The 25,258-nt window shown below is 63.1% G+C and overlaps 3 protein-coding genes and 1 long non-coding RNA gene across 14 annotated transcripts; 1 reads left to right on the top strand and 3 right to left on the bottom strand.

Annotated features, from left to right (window-relative positions):
* Positions 1-362: 362 nt before the first annotated feature.
* LOC117202336 (uncharacterized) lies at positions 363-4,064 on the bottom strand. The gene is made up of 2 exons (XR_004484609.2): positions 3,929-4,064; positions 363-2,753 (listed from the first exon to the last, which is right to left on the bottom strand). It is a non-coding gene; the product is annotated as an uncharacterized LOC117202336 (long non-coding RNA).
* PERM1 (PPARGC1 and ESRR induced regulator, muscle 1) lies at positions 2,751-9,676 on the top strand. 8 transcript variants are annotated; one of them, XM_049695103.1, is made up of 4 exons: positions 2,751-7,691; positions 7,933-8,196; positions 8,316-8,375; positions 8,637-9,676. In XM_049695103.1, the coding sequence occupies exons 1-4, from the start codon at positions 5,684-5,686 to the stop codon at positions 8,720-8,722; spliced, it is 2,418 nt and encodes an 805-aa protein (XP_049551060.1). In that variant the 5' UTR covers positions 2,751-5,683; the 3' UTR covers positions 8,723-9,676. The 8 variants fall into 8 exon arrangements, with proteins under 8 accessions (XP_049551060.1, XP_049551032.1, XP_049551028.1 ...); XM_049695075.1 differs by having other exon boundaries at positions 2,751-5,452; positions 5,544-7,691; positions 8,316-9,676; XM_049695071.1 differs by having other exon boundaries at positions 2,751-5,189; positions 5,268-7,691; positions 8,316-9,676.
* PLEKHN1 (pleckstrin homology domain containing N1) lies at positions 9,648-17,863 on the bottom strand. Of its 3 annotated transcripts, none has more exons than XM_033432565.2 (16): positions 17,106-17,863; positions 16,907-17,006; positions 14,233-14,379; positions 14,066-14,146; positions 13,871-13,943; positions 13,445-13,572; positions 13,244-13,339; positions 13,053-13,133; positions 12,209-12,284; positions 11,942-12,090; positions 11,680-11,817; positions 11,343-11,483; positions 11,048-11,179; positions 10,655-10,864; positions 10,345-10,393; positions 9,648-10,262 (listed from the first exon to the last, which is right to left on the bottom strand). In XM_033432565.2, the coding sequence occupies exons 1-16, from the start codon at positions 17,186-17,188 to the stop codon at positions 10,147-10,149; spliced, it is 1,800 nt and encodes a 599-aa protein (XP_033288456.1). In that variant the 5' UTR covers positions 17,189-17,863; the 3' UTR covers positions 9,648-10,146. The 3 variants fall into 3 exon arrangements, with proteins under 3 accessions (XP_033288456.1, XP_033288455.1, XP_033288454.1); XM_033432564.2 differs by having other exon boundaries at positions 13,244-13,375; XM_033432563.2 differs by having other exon boundaries at positions 13,244-13,572.
* Positions 17,864-18,012: 149 nt separating this feature from the next.
* KLHL17 (kelch like family member 17) lies at positions 18,013-23,979 on the bottom strand. Of its 2 annotated transcripts, XM_004272262.4 has the most exons (12): positions 23,645-23,975; positions 22,533-22,792; positions 22,324-22,445; positions 21,942-22,163; positions 21,348-21,464; positions 20,954-21,167; positions 20,536-20,680; positions 20,284-20,451; positions 19,776-19,864; positions 19,620-19,693; positions 19,239-19,420; positions 18,013-18,900 (listed from the first exon to the last, which is right to left on the bottom strand). In XM_004272262.4, exons 1-12 carry the CDS (start codon positions 23,752-23,754, stop codon positions 18,672-18,674), a joined length of 1,932 nt encoding a protein of 643 aa, XP_004272310.2. In that variant the 5' UTR covers positions 23,755-23,975; the 3' UTR covers positions 18,013-18,671. The 2 variants fall into 2 exon arrangements, with proteins under 2 accessions (XP_004272310.2, XP_049551070.1); XM_049695113.1 differs by lacking the exon at positions 18,013-18,900 and having other exon boundaries at positions 19,277-19,506; positions 19,776-19,882; positions 20,954-21,260; positions 23,645-23,979.
* Between the last annotated feature and the right edge of the window lie 1,279 nt (positions 23,980-25,258).

A 25,258-nucleotide genomic window follows, 5' to 3' on the forward strand; every position in this document is an offset into this window, starting at 1 on the left:
GTGAGGCACAACTACTGAGCCTGCGCGTCTGGAGCCTGTGCTCCGCAACAAGAGAGGCCGCAATAGTGAGAGGCCCGCGCACCGCGATGAAGAGTGGCCCCCGCTTGCCACAACTAGAGAAAGTCCTCGCACAGACATTAAGACCCAACACAGCCATAAATAAATAAATAAATTTAAATCATATGGGCTTCTAAGAAGACCTCTGCTTAAAAAAAAAAAAAAAAGGTCTGACCAGACCTAGTGCTGGTGTGGACATGGAGCAACTGGAACTCTCAGGAACTCCTGGTGGGGATGAAAAAATGGTAACCACGCCGGAAAACAGTTTACCCAAGAGAAATGCAAGCACGTGTTCACACAAAGACTTAAACACAAATATTTATAACATAGCCCCAAATGTCCATCAACAGGTGAATGGATAAACAAATCTTGGCATGTCCAACAATGGGACACTACTTATTAATTATAAAAATAACTATTGGCATACACAGTGGCATAGACGAATCTCAAAATAATTATGCTCAGTGACAGAAGACAGTCATACTGCACTCTTTTGTACTATACCAACGAGTGCCTACTGTATGATCCCATCTACATGAAGTTCTGGACGGTGCCACCCAACTGCAGTGACAGAAGGGAAGGAAGGCCCACGTGGCTGCCTGGGCAGAAGGCGGCGTCAGAAAGGGCACAGGAACCCTTGGGATGATGGGAGTGTGGTGATGGCTTCCCGGGTGACTACACATGTCAAAACTTAGCTAACTTTACACTTTAAATATGTGGAGTTTATCATATTAAATTATACATCAGTAAACTATTAAAAAATGAAAAGTAAAAACCCTGTAATCTATGTAAAGCATTTAAGACTGCCGGGCGTGTAATAGCTGCTCGTTGAAAGTCGGCTCTTATTTTTGAGGACTTATGTCTCAGGGTCAAGGGCTCAAAGCGGGCTAAGTGGCTTCGGGAAGGGGCCCTGGCGCCCCCAAACACACCGCCCTCGCAGAGCCAGGCGCCGACGGCTCTGCTCTGCCAACTTCCGGTGGAGCCTGCTCGCCCGCTGGTGGCTTCCGGCGGTACCGCAGGCCGCGTGCCCGGCAACGCCACTCCCCGGCGGCTCCTCCAGCCCGTCCGTCTGCACCCGCTCATGGGCCTCCACAGAGACTTAAGGCCCCCAGCGCGGAGCTGGGTCAGAAGCGCGCAGATGCCCGTGTGCTCCAGAGCCCTTCCCACGAGGAGGCCCATGATTGGGGGGCGAGGAGAGAGAGGGGACGCCTCGGGTAACTCCAGCCACAGCTGCTCTTCAGAAGGAACCAGGTACACCGCGCCCTCCCCACAGCCTCCCCTCGGGTCCTGTACTGCCTTCTTCCAGGGCAGCCATGGCAACTGTAGAAAAGCCCCTGCCCCAAACCCTCCAAGCTTCCTCTGTCTGGGAAGTCCATGGGGGGGCTCTGCTGCTGTGGCTCTGTAGACAGACAGACACACACGTGTGCGCCACGGAGTCGTGATGTGGCGCTGGGCCAACTGGTGTCCACACAGAAACAAAAAGGTGTGACAGTACCCCCATCACCCACCATCCACGAAAATCAGTACCATGTGGGTTGTAGTCCCAGTGAGAAAGGTAAAACGATGAAGTTCTAAAAACGTGGAAGGACATGGTGAAATCTTCATGACTTTTTGGGGCAGGCAAAGAGTTCTGTAAAAAGACAGAAGCAGGGCTTCCCTGGTGGCTCAGTGGTTAAGAATCCACCTGCCAGTGCAGAGCACACGGGTTCGAGCCCTGGTCCCGGAAGATCCCACATGCCATGGAGCAACTGGGACCACGAGCCACAACTACTGAGCCTGCGCTCTAGAGCCCGTGCTCCGCAACAAGAGAAGCCACCGCAATGAGAAGCCCGCGCACCGCAACGAAGAGTAGCCCCCGCTCACCACAACTAGAGAAAAGCCCGCGCGCAGCAACAAAGACCCAACGCGGCCAAGAATAATTAATTAATTAATAAAAAAAGACAGAAACAGTGATAAGGATAAAGAAAATTGTTGATAATTTGGACTATGTTAAAATTTAAAACTTCTGTTCATCAAAAGGCACTGTTAAGAGATTGAAAAGTTGAGATGGGGGGGAGATATTCATAGTACAAATATTCAAAACAGAATCTTTACCCAGAATGGGTAACAAACTCCTACAGATCAATAAGAAAAAGGCATAGAAAAGAGGCAGAAGCACTGAAGAGACACACATCTTCACAAAGGAAGATGCCAGTGGGGACTTCCTTGGTGGTCCAGCGGTTAAGACTCTGCGCTCCCAATGCAGGGGTCCAGGGGTTCGATCCCTGGTCAGGGAACTAGATCCCACACGCTGCAACGAAGATCCTGACTGCTGCAACTAAAGACCTGCCTGGTGCAGCCAAATAAATATTTAAAAAGAAGATGACAATGGCCAGTAACTTCATTCTTAAGGAAAGTGCTGCGCCAGGCGGTGACAGGCCGTAGGCAGTGTGGGCGCAGACACACTGGAGCGAGGGCACAGCCACCCCGGAAAACTGTTGGGCAGTGTCCTCTAGAGCTGGACAAACACCTCTGACCCCACAACTCTCCAAGACCGCCAAAAGAAATGTTCCAGAATGTTCATAGCATCACTGGGAATAGCTGCAAACTGGAAATGACCCAAATCTCCATCCACAGGAAAGCGATGCACGGATCACACGTGGACCACCCTCAGCGGCGAAGTTGACCAACACAGCCTTAGCCACCGAGTCCAGAGCCTGAGGAGGAACGGGGAAGAGGACTGTGGGATTAGAAGGCAGAGAGCATGGGTACTGGTCTCTGCCCCGTTCCAGCACAGAGTGCCTGAACCTGGAAATTTCCTGCTGAGAGCACAGGAGCATCTTTTGTTCTAATGAGGCTCCTGTGGGGGCTGCTCACCGGAAAGACCAAGCCTGATGAGAAGCGTGGAACTTTCAGCCCCGCCCCCATCCTCTTGAGAAAGGAGAGGGGCTGAAAATGGGGTTAAATCGATCATGGCTGTGTGAAGAAGCCTCCACAAAATCCCGAGCGCTGGAGGTGGGTGGAGCTGCGTCCACGCTCCTTCCCACGAAGCCCTGCCCATCTCCCAACCTGGACCCTCATCTGCATCCTTCATCCTACCCTTTTATAATGAACTGGTGAGCGTTAGTGAATGTCTCCCTGAGTTCTCTGGCAAATTAATTTAATCCAAGGGGCAATGGGTCGTGGGAAGCTCACATCTGTAGCCAAGTCGGACAGAAGTGGTGGGTGACCTGGGGACCTGCTCCTTGCCATTGGCGTCTGAAGTTGGGGGCAGTCTGTGGGACTGAGCCCCTAAGCATCTCCAGATATTATCAGAATTGAGTTAACCTGTCAGACACGCCGCTAGTGTCACCGAATTGCCTGGCGTGGGACACCCCCCCACACACACACACTTTTGGCGACCAGTAAAGGAGACTCACAGGAGAGACATAGGAGGGAAACCTGGGTTTTCCCAACACACAGAGGCAGCGAGGAGAGACCCCAGACCAGGCTTGCCCACCCAGGGTGGCCGAGAACATCACCCGACCTCGCTCTTCCGGGGTGACTCGGCCTCCTCCACTCGAAGCCTCGGCTGTCGTGGTCCCCACCTGCCCAGTCTCAATCCCCTGGACCCTCCTCAGAGGCCACCCTCCTCTCCACTCTAGGTCCTTCTTAAGATGTGTTGCTGTCAGAAATGATCCTATTTACCTGTTAGTTTCAATGTTTGCTGTCCAACCCCCCTACTCCCTCCTCTGTCCCCAGCGGGAGGGGTGTGTGTCACAATGACCAGGCTGGGGATAGGCAACACCAGCCTCGAGGGCAGGATGGCTCTGAGCAGGGCCTTTGGGGCCCAACTCTGCCACTTACTAGCTGTGTGGCTATGGACAACTCACTCACCCTCTCTGTGCCTTACCAAGCCCAACTGTGAAGGAGGATCCTCCTGGCATCCCTCTCAGGATGGACACATTTTGGAAAAGTGCTCAGGGCACTGGGCAGGGTGATGCCTGTAAGGGGCTGTTCTCAGAGGCCATGCCTCCTGCCCGGCTCCTCCTGGTGACCTGCAGGTGGCAGCACCAGACCCCTGTTCCTGGAGAGAGAGACTGCACTGCCACCCCCGCCTTGGGCCCCGCTTGCAGGAGCCTAGGTCGGGAGAGGTGCTGGTCTTGGGGGGCTGCCGGCAGGTGAGGTGACAGGAGGAGTGGGGAGGGCTGAGTTTTCACAGTGGGCGGGGCCACTTGAAGAGGAAAGGGCAGCCTTTGGCCAGGACGGGCAGCAGGGTAGCCTTCAGCTTAGGAAAGGGAGGGCCTGTGGGCCTGACTGCTGGTCAGCGTTCTCTAACTGGCATCTGCCCTGACCAGGAAGGCGTCCCTCACGTAGCTGGCAGCCCCTCAAATGCCATCTATTTGTGGCCTGTACCCTGCCGCCTGGCAGGAGACATGTGACTGCGGAGCTGTGGTATTTTGGGCAATGGGGGTGGGGCCTGCGTGGCGAGCCCTGCACCATGCTGCTCTGGGACAGGCAGCTTGGATGCCCAGCTCCGCTGCCCCGGCTGGCTGTGGGGTCCCAGGTACAGTACTGTCAGCCCCTCATTCCCACCCTAAGGGGTCCCAAGGCAGACAGCCCCCACTGGGACCTCCCCTAGGACCAGAGGGGAGGACGAGGTGCAGCGGGGTCAGGAAGCCGCAGTGCCCTGGTCTCAAGGCACCTCCATCTCAGGACTTGCCTGGCCAGAGTGACCTCCCACCGCCCTGGGTCCAGTGGCAGCTGACCAAGGCCCAAAGGGCAGCCCCCTGCAGGGGGCTGAGAGGTTAGGGGGTGTCAGCCAGGTAGGGTTGCCTTAGTTCACTGAGACGCGGGGAGGGGACCTCTGCCGGCTGGGCAGATCTGGTCAGGGGCACAGACACTGAGGATGGCCCCGGGGGGGCTAGTGGGAATCAGGAGGCTCATTTCTGTTGTGGGACCTCCTGCCCAGGCAGGGGCAGAGCCAGGCTCGCCCTGATGACCCCTGAGAGGGCTCTGGCCAGCACCAGCTTGACCTTGGTAAGCTCAGAGGAAGCCCAGCAGTCTGTCCCAGCCAAGGCCGGTGGAAGGTCATCACCAAAGACTGGTCACCTGCTGGACACTGCGGCTCCTCTGAGGCATGTTGGGATAGTCCGGCGCTGACTGTCGCCCAGGTAAACTGAGCCCTGGTGGGTGGTCCTTGAAATGGGCTTTGGTATATAGAGTTGGCCTCGGTACCAACACCTCTGCAGGAAAGCTGGAGGCTGACCCAGCTGGACAGAAAATGCATAACGTTGTGGAGGAAAGCTCCTCCTGGGGATGAAAACTCAAACATGAGGAACCCTATTCTTTAGTGAACTTCACTAACCTGAATGCAGGACTGCAGCAATACGTCACTGTAACGTTATCATTTGCAGTCAGTTTGGGAGCACGGAAGGTGGGTTTCGGATGTTCTAGCTCCAGGAAGCCATCAGGTTTGAGATCAGCACAGCTTCCCTCTGGATTCTGTTTGTTCTGCTTTCTTTCAGGACGGAGATGGAGTGCTGGCCCCTGAGCCAGGGAGCAGCCAGGGGGCAGGTGGGGTGTGGGCAGTGTGTGCCGGCCAGGGCCCCGGGCCTGGGCCCATGAAGAGCCTGGTCTGTGGTTCACGTGCCTCTGCTGACCCAGAATGGAGAGCTTCCAGTGCAGCGTCCAGCTGAGCGGCCAGGACCGGGCTGAGTTTTCAGCCGCTGCCGCAGAGTGTGGCCTCCCGCGGGCCGGCCTGGCCTCTGGGCATGAGCTCTTGTCCAGTGACACTGACCAAAGGGACAGCAGTGGCAGCAGCCCCCCAGGGCCCCTGCCCCTTCCTGAGGGGCAGCTGGCTCCCAGGGGGAGTGACCGGCCTGGCTCTGAGCGGGAGAAGGTACCCGCCCGGCAGCTGGTCAGCAGGTCTTGGTGTGAGCCCGTGCTGGCCCCGGAGGCCAGTCAGCAGACGCCCAGCGTGTCCGTGCGGCCGGAAGTTCAGCCGTCCCTCAGCCCTGGTGCTGCCCCTCTGGTCCAGGGCTCATCCCTCCCGGGGCCAGTGTCTTCCAGAGGCGAGAGGGAGAGGCTTCTGCAGGGGGCAGCCCCCCGGGGTCTTGCCCCTACTCTCACGGGTGAGCCCGCTCGGAGCCCCGATTCCACCGGCTGCAGCGCTGCCCCCCAGAGGCCCCCTGGCAGCCCTGGAGCCCCGCTGCGCAGCCCCAGCCAAAAGAAGAGGCGGGCTGCAGGCACCAAGGCGGGTGGGCGCTTGGGTGACCCAGGCCCTGCTCCCACCCAGCTGGGCTCCCTACTGCTCACTGAGGCCGGGGCCGAGGACGGCCTTGGCCTGGCTGGGTCCAGGGGGAAGGGCCTCCGGGTGGGGACCACAGGGCAGACAGCAGGAGCTGGGCAGATCGAGCTGGGGCCAGAGTCTCCAGAAGCCCCTGAGCAGGCGGCCAGGCGAGGGCCAGGTGTGGACCTGTCTGCATCTGTCCCTACCACTGAGCAGGGCACAGACCTAATCGGAATGGCCCTCGGAGCTGAGCCACGCACTATATCCACGCTTGGCCTGGAGGCTTCTGCAGGTGTCACAACGGCTAAGCCAGACGTGGCCTTGTCCACACCCACCTCCGAGCCTCAACCCGATGAGCCTCCGTCTACACCTGCCTCCGAGCCTAGACTGGATGTGGACCTGCTTGTGCCAGGTCCAGGGGTCCAGCTGGACGTGGGTTCATCTACGCCTGTCTTGAAGGCTATTCCCCGTACAGCTCTGCCTCACCTGGTTTCTGAGGCTGGGTCTGATGTGGGTGTGTCTACAGCTGCTCCCATCCCCGAGGCTGGGCCTGACGTGGCGGAGCTGGAGGTTGCCCCAGTGGCCAAGCTGGGTTTGAGCCCTATTCGGTCTCCAGAGGGGGGCCGACAGAAGCTCAGAGGGGAGCCCTCAGCAGGTGCCCCTGGACACCGCACTGGGGAGCCCCCGCTAGGCCCTATCCAAGCCCCCAAGAAGAAGAAAGTGCGATTCTCCATGGCTGTGCCCAGCCCCGAGGAGCCAGGGTCAGGAGAGGCCTCAGGCCCAGCCTTCCCAGCCACAGCCCCCAGGACAGCAGCTGGGGGCCGCAGGGCATCTGGAGCCTGGGACACTGTGGCAGTTGGGCCCCGGACCCCCCAGCCTCGGATCCCGAAGCACCTGCCTCCCCCTGCCCCCTCTGCCTCAGCGGGGCCTGGGCGCAGCTGCTCCTTTGCGGTGACCCTCCCAGAAGCCTATGAGTTCTTCCTTTGTGACACCATCGAGGAAGAGGATGAAGACGTTGAGGAGGAAGCAGAGGCTAGCCAGGCTCTGGCCGAAGTCCAGTGGCCGGACATGTGCGAGTTCTTCTTCCAAGATGGCCAAACCCAGAGGTCGAGGCACCAGGAAGGCCACTCCCAGGCCCCACCCCTCCAGGCTGAGCCTGTGCCGGCCCCTCCACCAGGAGATCCCACACCCATCTCCATCCCCGAGGCCTACGAACACTTCCTCGGGGAGGACGTGTCAGGGGGCATGCTGGGGCCGGCTGTGCTTCTCCAGATGCAGGCCACGGAGCCCCCCAGGTCAGTCCCCTGGGACGTGGGGACCGGCACCCCACCAGGGCCCAGCCCAGCCTCAGCGAAGCAGCTTGCCCCGGCCATCAGGCAAGCAGGTGTGTGTTGCGGGGACCCCATGGCCTGTCCAGGACCTGGGTACACACTGTCCAGGGAGTTGGGCCAAGAGGGCCACTGGGGAGGGGCAAGCCAGGACCCTGGGTTGCGAGCTGGTGGGGGCCCTCAGGGATGATCTGGGCAGGAAGGACCAGCTCCTGGCCACCCCAGGACCCGGTCCAGGTGGGGCAGCCCCAGTCGAGCAGGGCTTTGGCTCCACACTGACTGTCGCCCTGTGTTCAGGCCCAGGTAACAGCAGTGCCTGCCCCCAGCCTGTAGCAGGCAGGCGTTGGGGCAGCTCCAGCTCAGGCCATGCCGCCTGCCAGAGCAGGCTCGCATTCCCCCTGGACGGTACTTTACAAACCAGGAAACGGTGCCCCAGACGTACTCGCCCAAGTCAGCCTGACTCAGCTATGCCACACGCTATCCTGTGTCACGGGGAGGATGTGACTCAAGACAGACGTGTCTCGGGACAGACATGGCCAGGAGAGACATGTCCCAGGGCAGGTGCGTCTGAGTGGGACAACGGCCGGAGCTCAGGACATGCCTCTCTTTCCTAGGGGTACCCCGGGGTCCCCTCACCTCGTTTACCTTCAGCCAGAATGACATGTGCCTGGTGTTTGTAGCCTTCGCTACCTGGGCTGTGAGAACATCAGACCTGCATGCCCCAGATGCCTGGAAAACAGGTTTGTGGGCCCGGGGGGCGGGGGTCTGGTGTCTAGAAGCCAAAGGGAGGGGCAGTGGTAGTGTCCCAGCTGCTGGGCCAGCAGGGGTGAGGGGCACATGGGGAGGCGCAGGTGTCTCTCCTGACGGGTCTCCTGCGTTGCTGACCCACTCTCGCCCCGCTGGCCTCCTCCCATCCTTTGAGAACCCCGCCGTGTGGATGGAGGGTGGGGACCGGGCCGGAATGGAGCCGGCACTCAGGAGGTCTTGTACTTCTCTTGCAGTTCTGCTGGCCAACATCGGCACCATCTCCGCCATCCGGTACTTCCGCTGGCAGGTGGGGCGGGGCCGCCGCAGCCCCAGCTCCTAAGACCCAGGCTCCGCCCAGGAAGACGCAGGATGAGGAAATGTCCACAGGTGCTCAGGATGAGGTGCTGCCCTCAGGCCTCACCCTTTGACCCTTGCGTTCTGCGGCGTCTAGGAAGGAGCCTGCGTCCTTGGTCCTGGCTCTCTTGGACTCCACCCGAGGGTCCAGCCAGTGGCCGAGGCCGAGGCTGTGTTCCACACTTGGGAGTGGGGAGATTCTGGAAGGCTGGGAGGGTAGGCCAAGCAGGGAGCTGGGCGTTAGTAAGGTGCCAGATTAGCAACAAAAAACACAAGGTGTCCATCGAAACTGGAGTAGTTTGAGACCTACTTATGCTAAGGAATTATTTGTGGTTTATCTGAAGCCAGAGTTAACTGGAGTCCTAATCCTATGTGGTTATCCTGTTGGAGGGAGGGGCATGATGGGGCTTCAGAGCAGCAGCGAGGCCCCAGCTGGAGATCTGGGCAGAGGGCCTTGAGGCTGGGGGCTGGCGTCCCAGGGACCCTCTGCCCTGTTTATAAGTGGGCTGGGCCGCTGGAGGCCTCTGAGGCCTCTCTAACCCCTGAACCCCAGGGGTCTGTGGTCAGGGCCTCCTCGGCTCCCGCCCGAGATGCTGAGCAGGTACCCAGAGGGGCCCTGCAGGCTGGGGGTCTGTAGGGCAGAGCCTGGAGCCCCTCCTCTGGGGAGCCCTGGAGGAGGTGCAGAGGCAGAAGGCAAGGGTATCAGGTGGAGGGACGGGACACCTGGGTTCGCCCAGAGCTGACAGGAGCCGGAGGTGACACAGGAAGGTGGACAGGGTGCGGGCAGTAGTGGAGCAAGGGGGCTGCCAGACTAGGCGCTGGGGGGGCGTCCAGCTACGAGGCAGCACATACAGGGTCCCCAGGACGCAGGAGACTCCTGCTGCTCAGGACAGAACGCATGGACACATGGCACCAATAAAATCTCTTTCTTTCTTGTTTAGTCTCTTGCCGGTTTCTCCCGACCTTCACGCTCACACGCGCCCAGGCCACCTTCCTGCCTCCTGCTTGTGATGCCTCAGACCCTGTGCCCTCTGGCCTCACATACTCTGACTCTCGCTAACTGACCTTCTCAGCCCTCTGACCTTTACACCTGTGCCATCCCCCCCTCTCCCAGCTGAAGCCCCTACCCCGAGTCCCCTCCCTCATTCCTTCCCTGAGAGGCAGGCCGAGGTTTGGCCCCTCTGGGCGTCCAGTCACCTTGGCCAACGTGTCCTGAGGATGAGGCCCTCCTGACCCCTCAAGAGCCCAGGGTAACTCAGGGTTCTGGAGGCCCCCTCCACCTGCTGGGGTCAGACCCTGACTCGATACTGGGTGCCTGTGGCCCCACTAAAAAGCCCCAGGTCCTGCTTCAGCCCCTCCTGCAGGGTCGATGCAGGCAGGTGGTCCCGAGAAGCAGCCTCCTGGTGGCCATCAGATCCACTGCACGAGCCCGCCTTCAGCCTCAGCTGCTCCTCGAGGCCACCGCTGGTGGGAAGGTGACAGAGCTTTGTCCCGGGCACTGTTGGAGCTCCTTGGGGGGCGGCCGTCTGGTGGGGAGGGCAGAGGTGCATGTGCTTTCAGGAAGCAACACCCAGAGCTTTCCCAGGAAGAGGCAGGGCCCTCACTCACCTGGGGGAGGTGGCGGGGGCTCGGGCGCAACTTCCCTCGCAGGAGAGACCTGGGGACCCCAATGACAAGTCTGAGGGATGGGCCCTCGGACCGGCTTGGCGGCCAGCTCAGGGACCTGCCGGACCCCACCCCCACCTTTCCTCTTGCCCCCACCCCCTTACTGCCGCTGCTCCCGTCCTTGGTCTCCGCCCATCCTCCCTTCCCCCGTTTCCGTCTCTCCTGCTCCCTCAGGGTCCCAGGAGGCCCCATGCGGTCTCCTCTCCACCCCCGGCTGCAGAACCCCTTGCCCGGGGTGGGGGCTGCTACTCACAAGCTGAGGGGAGCCTGGGGGCCGGGACCCCCGGCCCTTGATGGACCTGCGATGCCGCTGAGAGGCTCGGGCCTGCGGGACTCCCTTCTCGGAGAGCAAGTGGGGGCCGGAGAATCCAGAGCTGGGGTCAGAGACAGGCACGGACACGGGGCCAAAGGGGAATGGGCTCGAGGGCTCAGGTCCGAGTGAGCTCTGCATCGCACTGAGGAACTGTCAGGAGAGCGTTGGTGACTGAGGCCCTGGGCTGGGACCTCCGTGCAGCTGAGGGGCCCCTGCCCCAGAAACCCCCTTAGCTTCCCGTGGCAGCCTGAGCAGATCTCAGGCTTCAGGCACCCTCTCAACCTCAGGCTGTGGCCACGTCCAGCTCTTTCTGTCACCCAGCAGGGGACTGACCTTGTCCAGGTCCTGGATGTCTGTGACCCTGCGGCGGGAAGTGGCAGGTGGTGTGTAGGGGTCAGCGTAGAGCGGGGAGTGCGGTGTCTCCAGAGAATGGTCTGGGGCCTCAGGGCCATCCTCCAGCCTCAACTACAGGCAAGAAACAGGACAGAACCGCTGGAGCTGGAAGTGTCCAAGCCCTCCCTTCTCTGTGCAAGAAGCCTCTGGGTGGCTCCAGGACCGAGGAGGCCGGGGAGATGGAGGGCGGGAGGGAGAGCCATGCCTGGAGCCGGGGTCAGCGTGCTGGGCCCACCTTGGTCAGGTCCAGGTGCAGTGGGGTGGCTGGGCCGGGCCCCTCGCCCTGGGCCTTGCTCCTGGGTGATCGGTTGCTGCCGGCCCGTCTCAGCTTTGCCTTGTGCCCACCGACGCTGGTGCAGCCAGGGCTGGCTTGCTCCTGTGGGGACCAAGGGCCTTCCAGAATGTTCCCCGGGGCCCTCTCCCACATACCCCTCTGAGACTACACAGAGCCCCTCCGGTCTGAGTCCCCTCCCCTGAAGAACTAGGGCCCTACTTGCAGTGGTGTCCCCAACACAAACTCGCCGCAGTGTCCCCCGCCCCCTTCCTCTGCCCGTTTCCCCCCAGATACTCACTGGTGCGGGCCGGGCAGGGCAGCCTCCAGTGGACTCAGGCGTGGAGTGGCTGGTATGGTTGGAGGCGTGTGCTGGGCACCCCGAGTCCCAGCTGGTCCGTCCGTCAGAGGAGAGTGAGCCTCGGCCACTGCCCACAGCCTGGGCAGCCGGCGGTGGGTAAGGGTGAGCCGGATGGCAGGGCCCCTCCCCCCACCGCCCCGGGCCCAGGCCCACCCTCCTGTTTCACCGCTGCCCAGCGGCACCTCCCCTGCTGACTCCTCACCTGTGGGGGCACCCGCAGCCCCGGGAAGCTCTCGGGGCCGGGCAGTGGGGAGGTCCTGTCCCCGCGGCAGGCCGACTGCAGGCAGAGCAGCCAGTGGCCATAATCCTCGTAGCTGGCGCACACCACACGGATGGTGTTGATGAGACGGCCTGGCACACAGATGCCGTGAGGGGGCCTGGCGGGCAGGGTGCCCCCTGCAAAGCCCCGGTGCAGAGCTGGGTGCACGCTAGGCTCACACCCTCTCTCCCAGGCCTGGTCTCTGCCCACCTTCGATCAGGAAAGAGCGGATCTGTTTCTCCGTCTCGTTCAGGTTGATGTGGATGGCGCTGAGCGGGAGCTCCCCCTGCGGGGCATCCAGGGGGGACGAGGCCTTAGTTAGGGGGAGCAACCCTTGTGCCCACTGCCCCGTCTTGTCCTCCCGAGCTGGGTGGGCACTCGGACGCCGGGCAGAGGGCAAGGCAGGTCCAAGGCCGACACCCCGTGGGAGGCCAGGCACTCCCCGTCTGTCCTTGGGGGGTGCCTTCACCCCCGGTCTCCAGGTGGGGCCTTCGCCAGCCAGTGGCCGACACAGGACTGGTCGGGGACTGGTCCCCTGGGCCACCCGCTAAGATGGGGGTGGGTGGGAAGGGATTACGAGGAAGCCCTCTGTGTGTTTCTCAGTGACTGAAAGCCATGATCACCCCCAGAGTAGAATGTAGTACCCTGATGCACATGACACTCGCTCTGGCCCCGAAGGCCCTTCACACCCACGCCCGGGCCCACACGTGCACACGCACACGCATAGGCCTCAGGCACCAGGAAGATGCCTGCTCAGAGGTATAGGCCCCTTTTAGGGGCACTAGGGGCCCCCACACCACCCACCCCAGGTGATGGGTCTGCTGGTGCCTGAGGACCCTCGAGGATGACACGGGATGCTGAGGCAGGGCACCCACCTTCCTTGCCCACGTCATGCTAAGACCAGACTGACCAGGGCAGCGGGCTGGGTGGGTGGGGCCAGTGCTATCTGTCCCAACAGGCCCCGAAATACAGGTTCCTCCTGAGCTGCTGCCCCCTCCCACCCCCACGCAGAGGGTGCGTCCCTGGGGCGGGTCCACAGTGGGGAGGGACCCACCTTAAAGCAAAGCCCATCTGCTTCCTCGGAGAATATGGCCAGGGAGGTTGGGTACAGGACCAGGAGCCGGTCCCACTGCTCCTGTGAGGGGCCACAGAGCAGAGTAGGGGCTCCACCGGCACACACCCAGGGCCCCCACCTGCCGCCTGCACCCCTCCCCCGCCTCCTCCACCTCTGCGCCCCCCACCCACCTGTGAGGGCAGATGCTGCAGCTTGACCCTCGAGGCGCAGATGGCGGTGCCCACCACCTGGAGCCCTGATGCCGTCCGCAGCGGGGTCAGCCTGTGCTGCAGAGTCCAGGGGAGCTCGTTCTCAGGGGGGCCCTGGGAGAGGGGGTTCAAGGGCAGGAGGAGAGTGGGGATGGAAAGGGGCGTGGGGTTCCCAGCACTGACCTGCGGCGGTGCTGGGTGGCGGCGCGGCACCCCTCCCACGAGGGCTATCTGCTTCTCCAGGTGGTAGAGCCAGCGGTCCAGCTCGGCCTGGCTGGGGCAGAGCACGAGAAGGGGGGCGGGCAGCGGGCCTGCGGGAGAGGGGCAGAGTAGGCTAGGCCAGCGGCCACAAGAAAGGCTCCTCAAGGGTTGGGGGGAGCCACTGATGACCACACGCACAGCTCTGGAGGCCCCCGACCCACTGCCCTCCGCCCCAGCCCGGCAGACGCATGTGTGCCCATCGGAGGAAAGGCCAGGACCCCTCAACGTGCTCCGAGCCCCGCCCGGGTCCTGGGGCCGGTCGACGGCCAGGTTCACTGAGCAGCCTTAGTGCTCTCGCCCTCCTGGGGGCCAGGTCAGCACAGGCAGCACCCCCGTGCCCCTGCGCACCTGTGATCTGGAAGGCATGCTCTCTGGATCCCTCGAGCGGGCAGACACTCAGCTCCATCAGTGGTAACAGCCCCTGCCAGAGCACAGCGGGAGGGAAGGGCTGGGGGACTGGGCCCAGCAGGACTGGGCCGCGTGCCCCCCAAGGGGCTGCTCTCTCCCTCTCCCCCAGCTCCTCCGCTGCCCATGTCCCCTCACCTGGAAAGTGAGTCCTTCGGAACCATGGGCCTGGAAGTAGAGGTGGGAGGGGAAGAGCTCCAGGTAGCAGTCGCTGATGTCCTGGGGGAGAGTGGGGCCAGGGTCTGAGGGCTGGGGGCAGGCCCCGGGGTGGCCCTCAAGCATGCCCCTCCCGGCCCGGCCCCCACCTGGCTGTGCTGGAAACGCAGCTGGACCTTGGTGTAGTGCACAACCGTGCCCAGGCTCCTCACGGGCGCGCTCCGCTGCCCTGCCTTGAACACACTCAGGAAAGGCTGCTCCAGGTTTTCTTGCTGGCTCTCCAGGCTCGGGATGCTCTGGGGTGGGGGCAGAGCTCAGGCGAGGGGGCCTGACCAGCGGCCAGCAGCCCTGGCCCCCAGTCTCACAATACACAGGTTAAGAAGGCGCATGCAGCATCACACGTGTGTACAGAACCCTGTCCACACTCACAGCCTCTTCACATGCAAACAACGCAGCACACACACACAGACACACACACAGACACACAGACACACAGACACACACACACACACACACACACACACACACACACACACACACACAGAGCCTCCATGCTGGTCACAGAACTCTGTGCGCTAGTCTTGGAGTCGTCGAGGTTTCAGTTCAATGCAGATACAACCTTAGCTTCGTTATTTCCTAACCGTGTTCCCTCATTTTGGTTATTCAACCTCCCAAGACTTGTTGGTCAGAAGGGTTTTCAGGTGTCCAGGTGAGACGATACTCGAATCCCTCCCACACCTCAGGGTTGGCTACTAACATTTTAAAACTTGGTTCTACCAAGAAAGAGGGGGGCTGATTTGTAGTATTTGCCAATTTCCCTGGTGTAAGTACTCCCGTCACAGCCCATTTCAAGCCACCAGCACACTGCCACCCGCCTCCAATCTCCCTCTCAGCGGAGGCCAAGGTCCTGACAATGACCAAGGGGTCCTCTCCCCTCACATCAGGCACGTGCCTGTCTCAGGAGCTCGGCCTTGCTGCCCCCTCTGCCTGGACCACTCAGCTCGGACCACTCAGCCCAGCCCCTTCTCACCCCATCCAGAGCCTGGCTCAGACCCCCTTCTCTGTGAGCCCCTGTCCGGGTGCCCTCCCAACATTTTAGCCTCACTGACCCCCGCGCATTGGTCCTCCTGTACGTTTCTGCTCAGCGCTGGCCATGTCTGGCTTACTCTGTCTTTTACTTCTTAGTTTTATCACCTGGCTCGGTCATGGGGTGAGAACGGTACGAGAATGGGGCCCGTTGCTGGGCCAGGGCCTAGGACGGGCCTGGAGTGTGCTGGGGGCTCCATGTCTGTCTGCTGAAGACAGGGAGGGTGAGCGCCCACCAACAGCTGACCCTGGCACACAGAGACTCCTCTATAAACAGGGGCTTGACTGTCAGAATGGAGTCAGATTGGGACGGGCGCCGAACTGGGGCTGGAGGGGCTGAGGTCTGGGATCAGGGCGTGCTGGGGAGCTGGCAGGGGCTGCTGTGCCCTGACCAAGCTGAGGCACCCCTTGGGCAAGCCCAGGAATGTGAACAGACAGACTCACAGCTTGCTGGCGTCCCTGCCTTTGGGTGGGGCCTCCTGCACCCACACCCAGTGCGGGGAATGATGCCGGACGGGACCCATGCAAAACAGGCCACAGCGCAGGAAGGGCCACGCAGCTGGCCCTGTGGCCTGGGCTCAGCCCTGGGGCCGTGGCTGGGCAGGCTCTCGTGCGGGTGTAGAACCCACACCCGGGCAGGGCTCGCGGAGCGCTGGCTCCTCCCCCGGCCCCACTCCCAGAGGTTCAGCAAGCCGGGTCCCCTCTCCAGCTGCCATGTCCCGGCCCAGGCGGGGCCTGGACAGAGGGAGCTGTGGTGTGAGATGCGGCCACACAGAGGGATGCCGCCTGGGACTTGTCGGAAGTGCTCTGTCCACTTCTCTGAGGCAGCCTGGTCTCTGAAGCCAGCACTTGGCCACAGGGAGCCCAGGACACCCCAGGGAGGAGGAGAGGGGACAGCCCGACTGGGACACTTGGGAAGCTGGCTTGGGAGCCCACACCAGCTGTTGTGAGGACCGAGGGGCGCAGGGCAGCTGTGTCTGGGGCAAGGACCTGGGGGGTCACTTCCCTCACACCCCAGGGCCTCTGCACACAGCAGAGCCTTGCCCCGCCCCTTGCCATGCTGGGTTAAAGGGCGGGTGTCTCTCCCCCTCGGCCAGCTGGGCAGGTGCTTGGGGGTGGCGTTCAGCTCGGGGTGGCCTGCCGTGCGCTTGGGAGCCATGTCCCTGTGGCAGGGCCTGGGGGCGGGGCGCAGGGGCTGCTGTGGGATGAGGCAGCGGTGGACACTGAAGGGACACCCCTTGGAGAAACCGGGGCCGAGGGTAGGGGGGAGGCCGGCTCACTGTGCACCCGAAGCCCCTAACTCTCGGAGTGACAGGGGGGCGTGGCGGTTCATGGCCCTGTCACCAGCCTGACACCCGTGCCCACACGGCAGCAGCCAAGACACGCGTGCTCGTCCAGCTCCAACGTGCCCAGACACGCTGTCCTGGGCCCGGGCCCGGGGCGGGGGGCGGACACCAGGGCCCCCAGGCAGGGCTGGCACGTGGCGAGGCGTGGAGGCCCCGCCCCACCGCCCCACTGACTCAGGGCCGGGCCTCAGTTTCACTCTGCTCAGACTTTCGGCCGATGAGCTTCCCAGGGCAGGGCTGCACCTACTTCCTCCCTGTGCCGTGGACTTGACTCCCCTGGTCCGACGGGGAAGACCCCGGGCCCAGCACAGGCAGGACACACACGCGCGGTCACACGCAGACCACCACTGCCACGCCCCCTCAAGCCAGGGCTCACTGGCCGGCTGCTCACCGTTCCAGGGATGAAGCGGAAGATCTTGTCGGCAGTGGTGTCCCCATCCGGACTGGCCTCGGTGCCAAACAGGCCGACCAGCTTCCGGGCGCCGTCCTCTCTGGGAACAAGGGAAGGGGTGCTCACAGCCTGGCCCCCGAGGCAGATTGAGGGAGATCCTGTGACCGAGTGGCCGCGGCTGTACCCTGCCCCGCCTCACCTATTTCCCTTCAGCGAGGGCTTTCTGGAAAAGGAGGCTCGGAGCCTCCTAGGGGCCTGAGGGACACAGTGGCTGTTCCCCATGGGCAGCGGTGGCAGCCGGCCCGAGTAGAGCAGGTCGACAGGTCTGGGTCCCTCTGTCCCGAGCCTCCTGCCCCACCTCCTGGGGCGGGGCTCTGGGGCAGCCTGCCCTGTACCCAAGGGCCGGGGAGGCGGAGCCTTTCTGGGAGGGACCTGGCCCCCACCTGAGGCTGAGCTGAGCCTTTCAGTTCCCTGCCCGGGGTCCTCCACACACGCCAGCCAGAGGGGGGCAGGGAAGGCTCCCCTCCTCTCACCGCCCAGTGAAGAGTCCCCAGTCTGTACAGGAGGGGGCCCACAGGCCAGACTGTGATTGCATCAGACTGGGGGTGCCTAGAGCTGGAGCTCCGTGAGCCCAGGCATCCCCTTCCAGACCTCCCCACCGTGTGAGCACACATCCTGTTTCCACCGAAATGCCTGTTGCTGAGTCACCAGTGACTGCAGGGGACTGTGTGCTGACTCTCAGCTGTTGAAGCAGGAATTTGCAACTGGGTCAGGGGAAGCCAGGACCCTCCCGCAGCCTCCTCTCTTGCCTCAGTCCAATCCTCACCCCAGATCAAGGTCAGGGTCCCCAAGGCTTAACCAGAATCCAGGAGGGAGGTCATGACCCTCCCAGGTGCGCCTGGGACAGCCATGGTGAGGGGGAATGCCACGCATAGCCAGGAGTTAACACACCGGCCACCACAGCCCTGCCCCTGGATGTGATGGTGCGGCCTCCAAGCCCCCAGGTGCCAACACAGCATCTCGGCCCAGCCGCATAGCCACCCCAGGCCCTCCTGGTCACCCCAGGCGGGACCCTGGAAGACAGAGATGGACACTCAGCCACAGGCCCGCAGAGCCCAGGAAATGTGTTTATTGTTCAAGGGGCTCATATTGCTGTATGCGGCCTGCGGTGCACGTGTGCCCAGCTCAGTGCAGGATCCAGAAATGACACCACAGCCACGGGAAGGAAGCCCGATTCGTGCCCGCCCCCGCCGGGAGTGTGCCTGGCTGGGCGAGGCAAGGAGGTGTGCACAGCTCAGGCTGGGGGTCTGCACCTGCTCAGAAAGTCCCCCCCCATAAGTGCTCTGCATCACCTCTCAGTCCCTCCAGGTCTAGAGAGTCCAAGTTGGCCCCTTACCCACGGGCAACGCCAGTGTCCACCCTGTCGCTCCCCAGTGCCCCTAGCACGGTGGGAGGACACCCAGGAGGGCAGCTTGGTCCCAGAGACAGGACACTTTAAAAGTAAACGGAGAGACTGACAGCTGCAGCCTGCTCACCACCAGTCAATAAATAAACGAGTGAATAAATAAACGGCACACACAAACAAACACCGAGAAAGGAACACAGAAAGCCGCGGCCTAGACGCGCGGAGACTGGACAGACGGCCCCGGACGTTCCTGGTGGGGGCCGAGCCCCGCCCCACGCGCAGGGGAGGCAGGCGCTGGGCCCAGGGGGCTTAAGGCACGTGGGAGGCCGCGGGCGGGTCTCTGCGCAGCCGCACCACGGGTCAGAGGCTGGTGGACGACACGGACAGCGTGGGCGAAGAGGGCGGCGGGAAGTTGAGCAGCTCGAGCACTGCCACGCCCACGCTGCTGCGCCGCGTGAACATGCAGGACGCGGCCACCCACTTGTTGGTCCTCGGGTTGTACTTCTCAATGGAGTTGAGGCTGGAACTGCCATCGTTGCCCCCTACGGCGTACAGCCAGCCATCCATGGACACCAGGTCGTGTGTGCTCCTGCCGGCAGGGCGGACAGGGAGAGGTAAGGGGCGAGGCTGGGGGTGAGGAGGGCGCAGGGCCGGGTCTGGGGCGGTAGACATCTGAGGAGCCTCAGGGGGCGGGGCCTTGGGAGGTATCATGGGGGCGGGACGGATGGGAGGGGGAAATGAGCCGGTGAGGCGGGGCCTTGGCATGATGGGGGCGGAGCCTTGGAGCAGTGGGGGCGGGGCCCTGGAGGGAGAGACCTGGGAAGGAGGTGGGGGCACACGCCGCGCAGGGGTGAGAGCCTGGGACACATCTGTCGGGGTCGGGGGTGCAGACCGCTGTGGTGGTGACAGGTGTGGGGACCAGCACACCTTCGGATGTTCATGGGCGCCACACTCTCCCAGGCACCCGCCTTGGGGCTGTATCTCTCCACAGAGTTGAGGCAGCTGGTGCCGTCATTGCCACCAGCCACGTAGAGGGCCCCCTCCAGCACCGCCACACCCGCGGAGCTGCGCCGGCTCAGCATGGAGGCCACGGGCGTCCAGGAGCTCACCTGCGGTGGAGGGACGGGCTGGGGGCAGACCCACTACCAGCCTCCCTCCGTCTCCACGTGCAGGACTCTAGTCCAGGATGGGATGTCTGTGGGACAGGGTGGACATAAAGGGATGACCCTCCGGGGGATGGGGGTGGCCAGAGAGTGATGGCCCGAAGTAGCTCTGGGGAGGGGAATGTGTGATTGGGGTGTTTCGCACCTGGGGCTCATACTTCTCCACGGTGGCCAGGTGTGACGAGCTGTCATAACCGCCCACGGCATACAGGTTCCCATCTGCAGAGAGTCAACACACCCATGGTGCACCTGCTGTGTGCGGGGGTCCCTGGGGTGGGAGCTATGCAAAGCAGTCACCCACCGAGCATGGCCACGCGCACATATCGCCTCCGGGTGCTCATGGCGGCGATCGACGTCCATGTTCCCGTCAGGGGGTCATAGCGCTCGGCACTGTAGACACCAGGACGGCTGCTGACCTTGAGCAGTGGCAGAAAGGCAGTCCCGGCCCCACGACCTGCCCTCCCCCGAGGAATGACTAAAATTCTGTGCTAGGCAGTCACGGAGGCTGACCCCAGAGTCCCACTGGAGCAGGAAGCAGGGCCTGCTGGGTGGACACAGGCCACAGGCTACCTGGATAATGCTGGGCGAGTGTCCACCTAGGCCCAGCCCCTGGCCTGGTGGGAAGGATGCCAGAGAGGAAAGAAGGGGCCACTGGGCTAGCCCAGATGAAGAGGCACAGGGGACCCTGGTGACCTGACTCAGGCAGGGTCCCCCTTGGTTCCCCTCAGGCAGGACCTCTGCGGTCCTGGTGCAGCCACACCTGCTAAGCCAACCCTGAAAGGCCACCCGGCCCTGACCCCATCCACTACCTGTTGAGGCAAGAGGCCCCATCGTAGCCACCGGCTGCATACAGGAGCCCGTGCAGGGCAGCCACACCCAGGCAGCTGCGCCTTGTGCCCATGGACACCTCAGGCTGCCAGGTGTTGGTCACAGGGTCGTAGGACTCTACGGTGGCCAGGTCTGAAGTCCCATCGTAACTAGGGGAGGGGTTCGCTGCCGGTCAGGGTTGGCCCAGTGGGCACATGCCAAGCCCCTGACCCGAGCCCAGCCCCCATTCTTACCCGCCCACGGCATACAGCCGGTTCCCGACTGCCGCCACGCCCACCCGGGCCCGGCGCGCGGACATCGAGGCCACCACATGCCAGCGGTCAGCGCGTGTGTCGTACGCTTCACAGTCGCCGTGGATGGCGAACAGGCTCCCACCACCTAGGCAGGGGGAGGTGATGGGGCAGGACAAGGGGCCAGGGACACAGTGGGCTAGGAGGCTCTAGCACAGCCCGAGGCTGAGGGCCTGGAGGCTCCAAGGGCAAGTGGGCCCAGTGACTGGTGAGCAGGTCACACCGCGGTGGATGGAAGAGCAGGTGTGGGGTGAGCGCAGGGTGGCCTCGGCACGGGGTGGGGGGGCTTGTGCTGGGCTTGTGGGTAGGGACACAGGGCGTAGGGCAGGGATGGGGGACCGGACGGGACGGGTGGGCGTACCCACAGCGAAGAGCACAGGGCCAGCGCCCTCACAGCGCCGGGGCCGGGTGCGGCTGCTGCCCAGGACGCCCCTCTGCTCGGGCAGCAGGTGGAACTTGAGAGCCTCAATGAGTAGGTCCTTGCAGTCTGGGTGGTGCCGCACCAGGCTCTCGGCGTCCACGTGGCCCAGCAGGAAGTCCCGGCTCAGCAGGGGCAGGCGTACACACTTCATCAGCTGGGGTGTGGTAGCACGCCTGCTATGGTCGGGCCTGCTCATGTGTCCTGGACCCTCCTCAAGACACATGCCTGCATCACCCCTGTGGGATCTCTGGACACAGAAGGGCCCAGGCACGCCTGATCCTCAGTCACTGCATCCCCTCCCACGCACCGCAGGCCCCCCAGCGCCTGGCCTCACCCGAGGAACGTGCTGCCTCCGGGTATCCACGTCGTGCTTGACCCAACTCAGGACGGCACGGTAGACGTCCTCCTCTGAAGGCACGTTCAGGCTGTCGCTAGAAACCAGTTCCAGCACCTGGGGGTGGGGACCCTCAGACCTGAGATCTGGGGAGGGGCTTGGGGACCCATGGAGCCCTGAAGGTTCCTGGGAGGGAGAGTCCAAGGGGGCCCAGTGTTCCTATGAGGAAGACCCAAGCAGGGTCAGGAGTCACAGACCCAGTTCCCAGGGGCCTAGCTCCAGAGCAGTCCTGGGAGTACGAAACCAGGCACGGGAAACTGTGGGCAGGTGTGTAATCAGAAGAGGAGAGTGTCAGGTATCAATGGTGATAGCTTGTGTGGGGTTAGAAAATGGGGGTGGGGGGGTCCCAGGGGATGGGTGGCGGGGTTGGAACGTCAGTCAGAGACTGGAGATAAAGACTAAGGGGCAAAAGACCAGGTCTTATGGGCCCAGATGATGGGGGCCGGGGGGCCAAGGCTGGTACTGGGGTCTGGCGATTGGGTCAGGGTTGGGGTCCGAGTCAAGGTCCAGGCTGTGCTCCAGCTGCCACGTTACCTGCTTCAGCGGCAACAGCATGAACTCCTCAGTCTTGGCCACGTCCACGAAGTGCTGCAGCACGTACCTGTGTGCCGCCTTGAGCAGGTCACTGCACGAGTGTGTGTCGGCGAAGCCCCGGATGCCCAGACAGTTGGAGGGATCGAGCTGACTCAGCAGGAACTTGCAGCAGGCATCACGGACCCCATTCAGCTGCAGAAGGCTGGCGGCCGGGAGCAGAGTCTATGGGGCAAGGTGGGAGAGAGGGCCAGGGGAGCAGGGACAGAGAAATGGACGTGAGGACTGAAGGGGTGGCAGCAGTACAGGGGATGCTGGGGGCGTGGGGAGAGCAGAGGCACAAGCACGGTAGCGGTACAGGACATGAGAGGTGAGGCAACCTCACCTGCACGTTGCCTTCCCCCACCACGATCTCGGCCGTGTACGCAAACTGCACCAGCTGGTCCAAGGCCTGAGGGTCGATATCGTGCAGCGTCACATGCGTCTGACGGCTCTCACTCATCTCATCTGTGGGGACAGCAGGTCAGGCTGGTCCCCACCTTGGAAGAGCTGCAGAGTCCCCCAAGTGCCCGGACCCGATGGGGCAGTACTTGCTTGTGAACATGGCGTGGAAGTAGGGGCTGCAGGAGGCCAGCACCACCTTGTGTGCCCGGATCTCCTTAGCAGCCACGTGCAAGACGATGTCACACAGGAGGCCGCGCTGCCGCATGCGGCTCATGGCCACGAAGGCATCGTGGTAGTGCCGCTTGGAGTTGTGGGATACGGTATGGCCCTCGCGGCTCAGCAGCTGCACTGCACCCTCCATGGGGCCCGTGGGCCGGGCCTGCCGGGGCCGGGCACGCTCTGCCTCGGGGCTGTAGGTGGGCAGTGCCTGGTCACGGTGTGCTCTGCAGGGAGCTGCTCACCCACCCCTGAGACCCTGGGCAGGGCCTGGGCACCCAGGAGGCCACCCGCCCCCAGCAGCCCGAACCAGGTTTCCATCAAGGACCCACTCCCCTCGGGACCTCCCCTGCTCTCCAGGCGCTACCGCACTCTGCTCCCTCGCATCCAGGGAGCCCAACTAGACTCTGCTCCAACCTGCTACCAGAGTGAGGTCGGATCCCACGGCAGACCCCGGTCCGTCACTGAACCTGTACATCTTCCTCTGCCGCGACCCCTGCTCAAATCAAGCACCACACTTCCCTCCGCCCGGGGGCCTCCGTGAAGAACCCGGCTCTCTAGACCCTCCTCGCGACTAGGCTCTCTGTCCATCGCTGGCAACCCTTCCCGTGCCCCCATCAGAGTCCGGTGTTCTCGGCACGGGCAGGGCATGAGGGAAGTGCACGAGGTGAAACCGGTCCGTACTGACCGGTGGCTCTGAAGCAGACCCCTACACCGACCAGCAAGTGTGACCTCTCTTGACCGCCAACCCCCCATCATTCAGACAGGCCGCCCGAGTCTTTGAACGGCGCAGCCGGAATTCAAGGGCGGTGGGAGGGGACAGAGCCTCCGGGAGCAGACTCCTCGGGACGCCCTGCCCCGCGCCGAATGTGTGCGCGGGTAACGCAGGGGACCTGGACCCTCCGCGGTAGGGCCGAGCCTGCGGGGCACGAGGTCGCCCCCTCCCGGCAGCCTGCCAGGGTCGGCGCGCCCCTCCCTCCCTCCCTCCTTCCCCCCTCCTCCTCGGCCCTGGCCAGTCACGGTCCCCAGGCCCCCGGCCCACTCACGCTGCCGGCTGCGGCGGCGGCGGCGGCGGCGGCGCCTCGGGCGCGGGCCCCGGGCTGCCGTGCTCTGGACTTTGCGTCCTGCCGGCCGGGCGCTCGCTGCGCGGCTGCATGGGTTCGGCCGCCGGCCCGCCGCCGATCCGCGGAGGACGCTCGGACAAGCGGACGCCTAACGGCTGGAGGGCTGCTCGGCGGTGGCGGCAGGCTCTGCGTTCCTCGCTCCCGCCGCTTGCCCGCAGCCGCTGTTTCTCGGCGCCGCCCGCTCCGCCTCCCGCGCTCCCCCGAGGTTTCGGGGGCGCCGCGTAGCGCGCGAATCCTCCCAATGTTTCGGCGCTCCGCCCGCCTCCTCCTCCAGGAAGCCCCCCGGGCCCCGCCCGCCGCCTATCCCCAAGAAACCTCCTGGACCTTCCGCCCGCCTCAACTCGTTCAAGAAGCACCCCTCTCCCCTTTCGGGGCCCCGCATCTCCTGGGGGGCCGAATGGCCCCACGTGATGCCCCTGGGACCTGAGCCAGCCGGGGGCCGCGTCTGCCCTCCTCTCTCCAACCCCACGCAGGCCACTTTGCCGTCTGGCCTTGATCTGGACGCTGGCTGCAGAGCGGGAGAGGGGGTGGGGTGCACGCCCTGGGCGCTGTGGGGTCCCCTGTCTTGGGATCTGGCTGTCCAGGCCCGCGGACCTCCGCCATTAGGACGAGGGGGGGGAGGGGAGGGCATAGGTTGGCTTCCCCACCTCCTTCCTTCCCCTAGGCAACCTTCCAGCCTCCGGGCCTTTGCACCTGCAGGCTGTTCCACAGATAGGGCAGAGCAAAAGTGGCTGTCCCCGTCGGGGCCGGCCTGGGTACTTAGGCAGATGTGTTCGTAGCTGAATTCCCAGTAGAGGACTCACTGGACTGAAATATCAGCCATCCTCTTTCAGAGAGATTTGGCCAACCTGGTTTCAGTAACAGTGCTCGGGTCTGTCCGCTGTCTCACCCCTCTGGCTCCCCCAGCGCAGGTGCTATGGGGCTGTCCAGTGAAGTGGAAACGGCTCTCATCGTTCTGATCCTCATCAGAGTGTCATTTATCAATTCGCAAACAGCTCATCTATAGCATCACCATTTCTATTTTCGTCTGTTTTTTCTACTAAAGATTGTTGGCTTTTTATTATTGATTTCTAAGAGCTCTTTGTATAGAAGTCCTCTCTGACACATGTTTCCCCCCATGCATTTTTTCCGTGGTCAATGCATTGACATCCTCACAGGCACGTGTTCACGGAACCCATGGAGGGGGCGGGGGGGGTGTGTGCTGTGGGCTGGGCTGGGCGACGGTGACCCGGCCCGGCCCTCCCCCAGGTCGGTGTCGTTACTAGTGCCTTTTTTGGTAAACGTCACAGATTTGTGAGCGGAATGGCGGCATTCCGCCCTACGCAGTCCTGCCGGGTGCTGGAGCTCCGCAGTCTGTCCCTCAGCGGAAACGAGCGGGAGCCGTGACTGAACCAGGCCTGCGCAGGGAGCTTTCATCCCGCGTGCCACCCTGGGAGGCCGAGCGCCTCCCGCCCAAAAAGAGATCCGAACGCGCCCTCCCGCCTGGATGCCGCCGCAGCCAAGGTTGGAGAACCTTAAAGCCACCTGGCGGGGCGC

This window comes from Orcinus orca, chromosome 1 (genome assembly GCF_937001465.1).
Source record: "Orcinus orca chromosome 1, mOrcOrc1.1, whole genome shotgun sequence".
Lineage (NCBI taxonomy): Eukaryota > Metazoa > Chordata > Mammalia > Artiodactyla > Delphinidae > Orcinus > Orcinus orca.